Genomic DNA, 12739 nt, shown 5'->3' with positions numbered 1-12739 from the left:
TTTTGTAAGCAGAAAACTGCTAGAAAATTCTTATGATTTTGAAAAGAATAACTTATCTTCATTTATATGATACAATCAACCATGGTCACCACATCTACAATACATACAAACACATCTCCCTTTCCTTTCTTTTCTTTTTTTCCCTTCCTTTTTACAGTTTTCTTTTCTTCGATTGCATCGTTTTCCCCACAATTAGCTGTCAAGTATGCAAATTCTCGTACATTTCCACTCTATCGATCACATCCAAAGATTTTATCCTATCGATATCAAAATCAGCTTCAGGAACCACCGATGAACGATCTTTTAGAGAGAGCTCGCAAGTACCTTTGCTTGTTGGTGAATGGCTGCTACTTTTACTTAACCTGTCATGCTTTCTCAATCTGGAATTATTAGTATCAAAATCCTGACTCTTGCTGATCACAGGAGTAAGTTTTCTGAAATTCATGTCTCGCAACATTTCTTGGTCTTCTTTGGTGAGCATCGTCAGTGGACTGCTAGGTCTTCGTGGAATTAATGTGATCGTCGAGCTCTTCTGTGGGGGAGAACGGATAGGGGATTTGATCGGAGACCTACTGCCTCCATTGAGTGGTCTACTTTGGCTAATAAGATGGTGAAGCAACACCACTAGTTCTAGTATGTACTCTTCTGTCTTCTGCTTGTCTGCATGATGGAGTGTCTCTATCTTGATCAATTCAATCTGCCCACCCGACTTTAGATTCAGTTCAGACCTGAATAAGAAAAGAAAGAGTTACATAAGAAATAGCTTATTCTTGAATCTTTTTCACCCCAAAAGTTTCAGGAATTAAGCGAAAGAAGAGAAGGGTAGAGTTCCTGACCCTGTATTTGCCCACTCGCCAACCCACCCAAAGCCATGGTGTGCCCTGTTATTGCATTATGAAGCAAACCATATGATTAGAGAAGTTCGAGATTTTAAATAACTGTACATACAACTGTATCGAATATAATTATATCATAAGTTAATTACCTTGCCGTATTATTGGCAACTGGAACAAGCCATTGCAATGTTTTCTCCATTTCAGCTCTGATTTGAGGTCCTGTGAGCTGCAACTTAATAGCAGACATCAGAATTAGGCAATTAGCAAACAATAATAATCTTGGACAGCATGGGTTCTTCACATAGTCATTGAAATTGATAAATTTGTTACATACCTCTTGTATAACAGGGTATGATTGTAACTTGGTCCGTAAAGCAGATTTGATACTGGGAGGCAATGCTTGATAGAGTGCATCTCTATTACTGGGAGGCATGGAACATGATCGAGAAACCTTAAATAACCACATCTTAGTCAATGCAAAGATTTACCAAAAATGGTAGTCAAACAATAGCTTTATAGTTTAAGTAGAAGGTGATAAATTGAATGATTAAATGGAGAAAATATGATTGTAAATCAATCTAAGTGAATTCAGAATCGACCATTGTTCTTAACAGTTAATAAGAGGACATAGGCAAACTGCATTACTGTCTTCAGTATGTTGTCCATATTCATAAAGATGGACAGATTTATGAACAAACTAAAAGAAAACCAATTATACATCTCTATTATTTAAATCATCAAAACTTTACACTAGCTCATCACTGTACTAGATGGTTAAATAAGTAAATTTATCAGAGTAAAGAAACAACAGCCAGAAAAAAGAAACTTACAAGGCTGCTTATCTGTGAAATGATATTTGCATAATGCAATGCAAGTCCAGCTGATCCTAATCTCTGATATTTGTTAATGGATCCGTGTGAAGATTCACCTCCATCTACAAGTTGATATGATATTTCATTTACTAAAATTTCAAAAAAGGACGAAAACTGTGCTATCAAATGATCCAAGGGAGAGTATACTAAAAGATGCACATCATAAATAGCTTTCGATGGATTAATGTCATAATAATACATCAAATCTGGTATAAACAAAGTCTCCACACTGAAATGACAAAATTTATGTGAATGCTTATATGAAAACAAACACAAATAGTAATAGAAACCACTCAGTGAATTGAGAATGAATATTTTCAGTTGAAGTAAATCAACACAATTCATCTGGCAAAGTTCTCACTAGCACATTAATAAGGGGCAACTCACTTTTTCTAAGACTTCTATTGTGATTAATATAAAGTCACCAATTAGAGCAGCCAAAGTTTTTGAGGGTGGAATAGAGTGATTCTATGAGAACCGTAGCTGATTCTAGTCAGACTGTACAGTTTTTAAAATGGAATACACCTTTTACAATAGTAACAGTAACATTACATATAAAAGTGATCTTTCCATATTTGCCTGTACAATTTATGGCCACACAAATCTGATAAACAGATTTGTTGAGTATGTCGTTCTTATAAGTTCTAACCTATAGAGATCAATGATATTTTAGCTACACTAGAAATTGACCAAATAATCACTAGCAAGCTGCTGAGGCTTAAGACCGATCCAATTAAGAAGAAAGGATGTAAAGCGAACAACCAATTAAAATTGTAGTAAAGATCGATATAACTACATCTAAAGGCCCTCATTCTTAACACCAAGGGTTTCATAGACTTCTAAGCAATCTTAAGATTGTACCATTTCCAATTGCAAAGAAGGTAAGAACAAATCTGTTTCTATAAAAGCTTGCACATCTTCCTCTACATGAGAGAGAGAAAGCGTAAATGAGACACACAGCCCTTACAACAGCCAGACATGGAAATCACTTTCCCCTATTCCATATGGAGTAGAGTATTCCAAGATCTTGCCAGGATCTACTACCCAATATAACCCTCTCCCTGCTTTTTCAAGAAATATACCGGACATAGGAATTTGCCAATTTGGAATCCAAATAAATCCAGGACAAAGTGTAGAAAAGTTGCATGCTTGCACCAGAGGTGAAAGTGCTCTTATATTCTTATGTATATATAAAGAACTGGTCTTTCAACAGTAATTTTCATGAAAGAAAAAGATCGTACCAAAGCTTCCGAAGGCATCATGAATTTCCAAATGTAAGAAGTGAAAAATATCAACAAGCTTCTCCATGACCTATACAAAAGAAAGATGATCTCTCAGTAAATTTTATTTTATCAAATTAGGGAGAAATCTAACATCTCGAAAAATGGAACTTTTAGTAGTACCGTTAAAGTGTTTTTACTTGCCAACAAAATATTACGTATAGAGAAACCTAAGATTTAAAATATAGTTACGTACATCTTCCAGTATCTTGGACCAGAGAGATTTTTTCTTCAAGCCCCTTACATGCTTCCTTTGGCTCTTGACTTCTTGCCTTAGAATTTGAAGAGTGTCACCTGCATGCCAAAGATAGGAAAATGTCAGGAAATACATACATAAGAACCATATGTTATCTCCTACTATTGGCAGAAAGAAATGTACAAGAGAAAGCTACATAAAAGGAAACTGGAAAAAGTGCTTATTAGTGATTATAAGACTCATTTGCCAGCTAGTGATTTAACTCAGATAAATCAGTGCTATATCCGATAACAATATCCTTCGCAATTGCAAATATAATTTTTCACCATGGCATGACAGATGTCATATGACACGCAGCGATATTTCTTTCTGAAAAAAATAATGAGATAACTTACAATTTGTAATCATTCAAGAAGTAAGAAATTTGAACTGTGCAGACTAACTTATCAGATCGTATAAACAGCAAAGATGGTTTGATATCTGCAGACCACATCTAACATATGTAACTCTAAATTCTAAACAAATATTAAAAAATGAACATACCCTACTGATGGCATGAAGTGATTTGGGCATATTATTGACTTCATTAATATTATGCTAATACATCAGCTTCCAGACATTGATTCCTTACTTTGGAACCTTTCTAATTATTGTTTGCAATATCATGCTATCAACAAATAAATGTTAATAAGCTTCAGGTACAAGATCATGAACCTTCTTGAAATGCAACTGAATTTTCTTGTTCCTGAAGTTTCCGCCGATAATCTTGTTCGAATCTATCCAATGCATGCAATTCGTGATAGAGTTCCTGGTAACAAAGGAGTCATGATCACAAAATGGCCATTAAAATAGCAGGATAAAATTAATGTTGTCATATAGGTGTGAACTATGAATGGCTCTTATGCCTTTGTTCAACTGGATCTCCTTATATGAATGTCAAACCCTTTGGTATCATTAGTAGATATATAAAGGTCATGCCCTTTTGTAGTTTAAGCACCACTAACGGCTACTTGTTTGACCTTTGTAGTGTCGACTTATAGAGTAAACACATGAAATCTGACATCATCGCAATAAGCACAAGTAGACCACAGCGACCCCTCATCTTTTTCTCTTTTTTTTAAAATTTTTCTTTTTACTCTTTTTGAGAGGAACTGCCCAAGGCTGTGACCCATCATCTTAATCTACCAACAGAAGAGGAACACTTACAGCTGTATGTTGAACCAGCGTAATCAGATGTTGCATCTCTCCTGCTGCTGTTTCTTTCAACTGTTTCTGAGGTGTGATTTCTGACTCTAGCCTACATATACACGAGCAAAATAGAAAAAATGAAATTTGTTATACTCTATGTATCACAAATGCACCACGAAGTGAAAGACAAAAATAATCAGAATTTTACTTGGCAAAATATCGGTCTAAATTGTGCCACTGAGGATCTTTACAACGATTACCAAATCGGATGATCTCCCTTGAAAACACTTTCAACTCTTGCCTGTGAAACGGATACCAAAGCAATTCTTTTAATTATTAAGTGGGAGAGAGCATTCAAATGAAGAATAACGCTTCTAATATGTTGTCTTGAGCATATGTCATTTCTTTAAGCAAATAAATTAGCATTAAGACTCAAATAAAAGATACTCAAGGGTACAGTGGATTCTAGAAACCTTTTGTCAGCTGCAGCAATCCTTAGCAGCTCCTCCATATTTTTGGAAACTAAACGCTGCACGGCTTCAGATGGAAGCACCACTTCCTTCAAGTATTTTATGTTTTCTTTTGACAGAGACTGCATGAGATTGTAACCTTTAACTATGGTGTTGGCAACCTCAAAAGCCAAAATAGATACTTTATTGCCTTTGGTTGTCCCTCCTGATACAAAGCCACCAGTAGGATTCAAATTTGTCATGCTGCTACCAAGTGTGTCTAAAACCTCCACTGCCTTCCCAAGTCCAGCAGTACTAGCTCTGCCCAAAAGTGAGCTCACTTCGGAAACCTGAAAAATAGAACTAATTTCAAGTGTTTTATAGAAGAATCTTGAGAAGAGAAACATTTAACGCACTACTTAGTCAAATGCACTGCTATTAAGATAAAAAAAAACAGCAATAAACGACTCAGCACTGAAAGTTAGCAGCCCGTCATAACTCATAACCTCAATTAGTAAAGATAAACACCACTAAGAGAACTCAGATACAGAATACTGTAAATTATTAAGAACATAAATCAAACAGCTAGAGCTTGGTCACAAGAAGAATACAGAAACTCATACTTTTGGCAACCTTAGTGGACCGATTACATTGAGCATTTCTGTGATGATTAAGTTTTCTGTTGATAACCCTCATTTCTTGCATGTTGCATCCGATACATGCTTGGGAATGTTATCCCAAGATAATTTAAGCCTTTGTCTTTGCTAAAGACCTTGGCATACCTGCATATATTAGTAATATCTCCACAACATCTCAACACCATTAATTACCGGTGGCGCAGCTCTCTCAGCTTCTTCTGTTGATCCTTTCCTGTAGAATCTGAAAACTACCTTTACTCGTATTCCAGCATCTTCATCAAATGCAATTTGATCTCATTAATAGTGAACTTCCTAAGCTCTTTAATAAGGGTTTACTTATTCAGAGAGGGACCCAGGATATCTATACTGAACTTTTGACCCGCATCTAAAGCCTCTAAATTACTGATTAGTTCCTTAACACATCATCAAGCAAGAGAGAAATTAGCATCTGAAACTTTTGCATTAAAGACGATTCATATGAGGACCCACCTTATTGTTTCAAAAGGTCATGTGACCAAGTAGTAATTGATGTAAACTCAGAGATTATGATCAATGATGTCAGGTTAGTAGATATTTTAAAAGTCTAATAGCTGTTAGGCAGGCCAGAAGATTGTTTCCAAATTTAAATAACATCAGACATCTAAAGATTAGAACAAAAGACAACTATGAGATAAAGAGGATTGGAAGCAATATGAGGCGTCCAGCACAAGCGAGCAACTGGTGGATGCAAAAACAAAAAGGGATAAAGAATGAATCCTTCATAATTTTGCTGGGACCCTAACTACAGAGTTAATGACAGGATGATAATCAGTCTTAAGTCTTGGAAATCAACCAAGTCAATCATGTACCCATCTCAACTTTAGTTGCAATCAATCCTATACTGTTGGAAAAGCCTTCTTCAATCAAATTTGGCTACATAAAGAAAACAAAATCTAATGTATGTCTTCATGTTACAACTTCTCAACAAATCCATACGAAAACACGACCTTACAGGAAAAAAGAATACTACAACAAGGAAGAAAACTCCCCATGTACTGTGTTTTTATAAGAGGATACCGAACTCTGGATTATGTTTGCTTATCATAGAATTCAGATAGCAATCTTACTCAAGTTTAAGCATCACAAAGAAGTACTTCAATTGTTTGCACTCCTCCAAAAAGCTATAAGTATTCACCAACTCTTCATTTATAACATATCATAAAACAAAGTGTAATGATATAATTTCCCACCAATACAAAAAGGATCTATCCTAGAAAGATATACCTTGATTGTTCCCGTCTTTGCTGTGGCGGCCGGCTTTGACTTAGTCACCTTTGGTTTTTGTGATGAAACAAAAGAACAGGCCTGATTACCCTCAAAAGAAAGGCATCGCTTATCAGAGAAAGAAAAAGATTGTTTCTTAGTCGTAGTCTCTTCAACCGGCGCGGTCTTCTGCTTGCTTGGCACATTGCCATGAAAGGGAAGAGGCTTAACCTCATTCCCTCCGAAGCCAATGGCATTAAAGGAGATCTCTCCTGGTGATTCTTTAACAGGGGATCCCTTCGAGCAAGTCCCACCCATGATATCGAGTCCCTCTTGTGCTACTTCAATTCTTCTTCTTCCTTACAATACTGAAATAAATGAACTCTCTCACAAAGGAATCAAGTGGCAAATTACAAGCATGAATGCTGATCCCACACATACTGCACCGAGAATTCCAATAGATTTGAGAGCGCAGCATTAGAGAAGAAATGCCCAAAAGAGCAGAAAGGAGGCGACTTTGCGTATCAAATCGACGAAAGTAAAGAAACCCAATTCGCAAAAAACCAAAACCCAAAAGACCCAAATCCCGAATTAAGAAACGAGCGCGCAAAATCGATGGCGAAGGTAGAAAAGATCGGATTTTGAACAAGTGGGGGAAGCGAGGAGATTAGGATTAACCTTCGGAGAACGAGGCGAAGCTTGTCCGAGAAGAGGAAAGATCAGAAGATTGGTGGATTAGTAGTTGTAATCCCCCGGCGACGTCAAGGGGAAGAAGAGTAAATGGATATGAATCATACGATCGAAAGAGAAGAGAGGGAGGAGAGAGAGAGAGAGGAGTTGGTGGGTTGAGGTATTCTCCAAACACACCAATCACCAAGTCCACCCTCAGAAATGTTATCAAGTCAACGCCACGCACTGACTAAAAATGCCGGAGCTGGTCAAACCCAAACAACTATCTCCTCTCTCTCTCTCTCTCTCTCTCTCTCTCTCTCTCTCTCTCTCTCTCTCTCTCTCACACACACACACACACACACACACACACACACACACACACACACACACACACACACACCAACCATAAAAATAGCTCATTGTTTCGATCGCCCCCTCTAAAGCTTTTTTATTAATCATAGAGCCCGGTCTAGTATAGGATTCAAATTATGTGAGTGAAAAATTAAACATCGTCGAGCTGCAAGTTAATACTCCGAGCTAACTGAGTTATTAAAACAGACCTCCTTTCTCATTGAGAATAATACCTACCAACCTTTAAAAAAATTTAATCTCTCTCAAAATATATTTATTTGCATCAATTATTTCTCAAGTTTAGTCCCAAGTAAAAATATAAAAAATACTTTTAACTAAGAAAAATATCTAAAAACTAAAATAATAATATTTTTATTTTTATATTTAAATTATTTAAATTTTAACAATGACTTACATGCAAAAACTGTGTGTGTGTGAATATCAACTCTAGATAAATATCTAATAAAATAAATAATTTTTGAAAGGTATATATAGAAAATCAAAATTATACTGGTCATCAGCATCTGGGATTTTAACTATGAAAAAAATTTAGTTGACTTTAGATGATCAACTAAATTATCTTGAAATTATTAAAGAAAAAAAAGGGATCAAGGGGATATTCTCAAATAGGCTTGAATTGAAAGTTTTCAATCAAATAAAATATTTCGTCCAAAATTTTCTCAACTTATCTGCTTAGCGAATCCAATTAGCATATGCTTGTTAAGCATTAATTTAATATCTTGCAAAGCGTATGGTTTCAAAGAAAACCATTAATTATTATTATTATTATTATTATTATTATTCATTTCGACCTAATGAAATCTACTAAATCTTGGGGAGAAAAGTTGACCACAAGCATTGACTTTGGATTTAAAGCGATGTATTATTATGTAGATTAGAGAAAAACTTAGTAAATTTATTTTCACATCTTAATTTGTGTGTATATATATATATATATCATTCTTTTGACATGACTAGGCAAGTAAGATGATAGCTTTATACAACATCATCAACACTAATATAAGTCGAGTCTAGAAGTGGATATTATTTATTTAAGACTAATTCGTCTTTCACATATTACTTCTGAAATAATAGACATTGATTTTTCAGGATATAACAAACACTGTCTTACATATAAAAGTAAGCCGTTATTCGAGTGCATTGTCGAACTAGGATAGTGCAGTACTCTCTCTCTCATAATGCAGAAAACTCAAATTAATTTACTAGATGAATAAAATGCTAACTTAGCTATTCTTTTTCTAGAAATAAATAACGGCGAAGGTGTGAGGCCTATTTATATACGATATTAAAATACTATTTGAGCTCTTTGGATTTTACTATTAATCCATCGTTATTATAATAATAACGTATGAACCCCACATAAATTTTAAACTCAAAATTTATTTTTAAATTATGAAATTTCTAACATTCAAATGTTATCATTCTATGGTATGCATACAAATGGAGTGAGAGCCACATTTTTCCTTATCCAACAACTTTCCATCGACATGCAAGTGATTGAGATGGATATCACAAACTTCAAAACAACTTGCCTCCAATTACATCTTTGGTCCATATTACAACATTGACTTTTTGATAATTTGAAAGGAAATATACTCTTATCTTAATCTCTCTCCTTTGCTCATATCTTAATACTATTCCACATAATACTTGGTAATTGGTATGCTATTCAAATTTCAAATAGAGAGAAAAGTAACACGTACTTTTGATTCTTTCTCTACAATTCTCCTTTTGAACAATAATAGTCAAATTATATTAATGCTAGAATGGCGGCAACCTAAATAAAACGACATATAAACTACATGCATCACACTTTAAAATTGTCAACTCTTTTGACCAATTGATAAAACTATGCGATATCCACGTTTTATTTTTCAAGAAAAAAATTCTAGGTGTAAATTATATATATAGTTTTATTATAATGCATTGGTGATGTTCCATCTTAAGTTTATAAATCTTGGTTACATTGTATCCAAATGGAGTAGATAGATGCATGACTGGGTTTTAGTTTACCAACCTCTATAATTAAATTTATAGTCCTACTAGTTTCTTCCCTTCAACCTTCATAAGAATTGTTGTTTATAAAGTTAATCAAATACTTAGTACTCGGTTAGAATAAACTATTTCTAGAACATCCAAGAAAAATGTAAAACTATGTGCTGCAAGTGATATTATGGTCAAGATTTCACTTTCCTATAAGATCTCCAATCTTGAAATATGTAGTACGAATGGTAGAGACATTCGTGAAGGATAACATCTTGGACGCATTAGGGTTCGGTTTGAGTTAAACAAAGTAAATGGTTGTAGAAAAATTTGGTTGAGCTTAGGTTGCAATATTTCTAAACAAATTAATAATGTGTGACCTATCTACCACTTTCTTAAAACAAGCACATTATAATACTTCTTATCAAGCTTATCCTTTTGTGCAATTTGATGCTACTTGTGTATTTTTGTATAGTCTAATGAGATAGTCTATTGTCACTTTGAAAGAGAAGCCAAGAAGATGAACACTAAGTGGGCCTATTGCCCTCTATTCTATATATATATATATATAGAGAGAGAGAGAGAGAGAGAGAGAGAGAGAGAGAGAGAGAGAGAAATTAAATGTGAATAATAGATAAGGTAGAAGAAACAAATTAAATGTGGATAATAGATGAGGTAGAAGCAATGCCTCCATGAGAAACTACAAACAAGAGGCTTAAAATATAGAACTACTAATTTTATTTGTACTCTAGGCATTATATCATATAATAAAATAGGGGAAATTAATAATCTCAAACTTAAGCATATAACCATTGTGGTCCAGATTAAATTACTCATTAACTCTGACGTAAATATACTTAATTATTTTCTATAAATATATAGTCAGGCGTAAAAATGGTCAGGATAGTTTGGTTATTGTACAATTTATACGTAGAGAAAAGTATTGCCGCTAATGAAATACCATTAGCTTTTGGATGAAAAATCTAATAGTTATAATTTGGTACGGAGCATAAGAGGTTAAGTGATTAGATTTGAGAATCGAACTAAATTATAGTGGTTAAACTATAATTTGCTCAATAAATAGCATGAGAAGTATAACAATATTGTAAGCAAATAAGATATAATATATAGCCAAATGATTCAATAAGAATTATTAATTTTTTTCTCCTAATCAAAGGTTGAGATTAAATAATACCAAATAAAATTAACCGGAAGTACCAGTCACTTTTTTAAATTGTAAGGGTAAATTAGTCATATTTTATTTCTCTCTTAGCTATCTATTTTTTTATAAAAAATAAAAATAATAATAAATTGTTAGAAATTGACGGTCTTATTATTGAGGAAACGGTTATAATAATAATCAATAAGAAGATACTTAAATTCTAATTTTTTTATCGATTAATCTAGTCACATATGTAAAATGTCTTATATACCCTTTAATTTATGAAACGATGAAAATTATTTTCAATAACTAATTGGTTAGTATGGAATCATTGCTATATATATATATATATCCTATTTTGGGCTGACATCAGGCCCAATTAATGAGTTAAAGGCCCAACTCTACTAGGCCCATAATATTAAGTTATATTTCATAATAGTCTTAAGAAACTTTAAACTTCAAACTTATACCTTTATCGTTTATCCCAATAAGATATTAGAGGGATATATGTCACAATTTTCAATTAGATCAATGTCGAGTAATATTAGATAGCTGCCAAATTATTTTTAAACAATTTATATAAGAGTAAAATGGTTAATTTTCTAATCTACTTTTAGTTTTAATCATGAATATTTAGATTTAAGTGATGGAATAAAGTTTGAAAAATGTAGTGAGAATAATGATATTTGAAAAGAAAATTCAGTGGTAATTATGTAAAAACCTAGAATTTTCAGTGGCAATTGTGTAATTCACCAATGACATCATAATAACTTAAAACTAATATATCTCATAAAGGAAAAAAAATGTAATTAATATAAAAATAACTACAAAATAACTACATAGATTGTTACATTGTTACCAATGTTTCACAATCCAAACTACAAAAATTTAAACATAGACCTTTTTAAATTTTAAAAATATAAATAAACTTATTCACAAGGGTCGGGGTATGCAATCGACTCGAGCTTATTCAGATTTAATTCTATTCAAGCTTGCATTGAAATTAGTTTCAATTCTAAATGAAAGCATCAAACTTGAATTAATTAGATTCAAATCAGACCTATTTCGAGCTCGAGCTATTTCAAGATGGTTATAAGTAGATTCAAATGAATTTTAAAAATAAACTCTAGTTCAAGCTTAAATCAAACTTAATTAAATCTTAGATGTTTACACTTTATAAAATCAAATAAAATAAGTAGCCAAAAATATATATATATATATATATATATATATATACAGTCAAAATATTATATTACCACTATATTGTCAAAATAGCATAATTGTCATTGAAATCTTTGCATTCTTTTAAACAGATCTTCAATTAGTTAATTTTAACTATCATTATTAAAAACAAAATTGGATTAAAAGATGGGCTATTTAGCTCTTGTATTAATAATTTAAAATAGTTCAAAAGCTATATAATACTTTACCCAATATTATAGTATAAGCAAAAAATATTTTTTTTTATATGCAAGAGTTGATAAATACTTTAAACTCTAAAGTTTCATAAAATCTAATTATTGATAATTATGAAAGAGTAAAAAAAAATTTAGTGACAAGTATAATATTTTAAAAAAAATTTAATGAAAATTATGTAAAAAAGTCCATAAAATGAACATAAATATCGAGTGGAGCCTTAAAGATGGGCTGGAAATTAAATCCGAGACTGCTCCTATTGGTGGAATAAAGTCGGATAGCTATTCGTCCAAATATGCGGTAAGTATGGTTTTATAATTTATTCAGCTACCCGTTAACGTCCCTATTCATAACTTTTTAACACACACGTGGATAATATGCATATATTATTCGACGCGGTTGGGATAAATATGGTCTTCGGCTTCCTGTGTCA

At 32.9% G+C, this 12739-nt stretch overlaps 1 protein-coding gene across 4 annotated transcripts; it reads right to left on the bottom strand.

Moving 5' to 3' along the window:
* LOC140795571 (protein PSK SIMULATOR 1-like) lies at positions 1-7615 on the bottom strand. Of its 4 annotated transcripts, none has more exons than XM_073148236.1 (13): positions 7380-7615; positions 6723-7141; positions 4846-5171; positions 4581-4673; positions 4391-4481; positions 3899-3992; positions 3185-3282; positions 2950-3019; positions 1667-1770; positions 1171-1287; positions 986-1068; positions 837-881; positions 1-728 (listed from the first exon to the last, which is right to left on the bottom strand). In XM_073148236.1, the coding sequence occupies exons 2-13, from the start codon at positions 7017-7019 to the stop codon at positions 200-202; spliced, it is 1947 nt and encodes a 648-aa protein (XP_073004337.1). In that variant the 5' UTR covers positions 7020-7141; positions 7380-7615; the 3' UTR covers positions 1-199. The 4 variants fall into 4 exon arrangements, with proteins under 4 accessions (XP_073004337.1, XP_073004339.1, XP_073004338.1 ...); XM_073148238.1 differs by having other exon boundaries at positions 986-1062; positions 7380-7597; XM_073148237.1 differs by having other exon boundaries at positions 6723-7069; positions 7380-7597.
* Positions 7616-12739: the final 5124 nt, after the last annotated feature.

The sequence above is a fragment of the Typha latifolia genome, chromosome 9 (assembly GCF_019914945.1).
Source record: "Typha latifolia isolate L0001 chromosome 9, TyphaL0001v2, whole genome shotgun sequence".
NCBI lineage: Eukaryota > Viridiplantae > Streptophyta > Magnoliopsida > Poales > Typhaceae > Typha > Typha latifolia.
Note: the sequence above shows the minus strand (reverse complement) of the source record. Positions and strands in the feature narration are given on the sequence as shown.

Bases quoted from the DNA above. Each gene is read 5' to 3' on its own strand.
- LOC140795571 (XM_073148236.1), bottom strand. From the start codon at position 7,019: ATGGGTGGGACTTGCTCGAAGGGATCCCCTGTTAAAGAATCACCAGGA. The intron at 3,993-4,390 runs GTAAGTGTTCCT...CTTTGTTACCAG, and splicing joins CGCTGGTTCAACATACAGCT to GAACTCTATCACGAATTGCA. The intron at 3,020-3,184 runs GTACGTAACTAT...TCTTTTGTATAG, and splicing joins GGTCCAAGATACTGGAAGAT to GTCATGGAGAAGCTTGTTGA.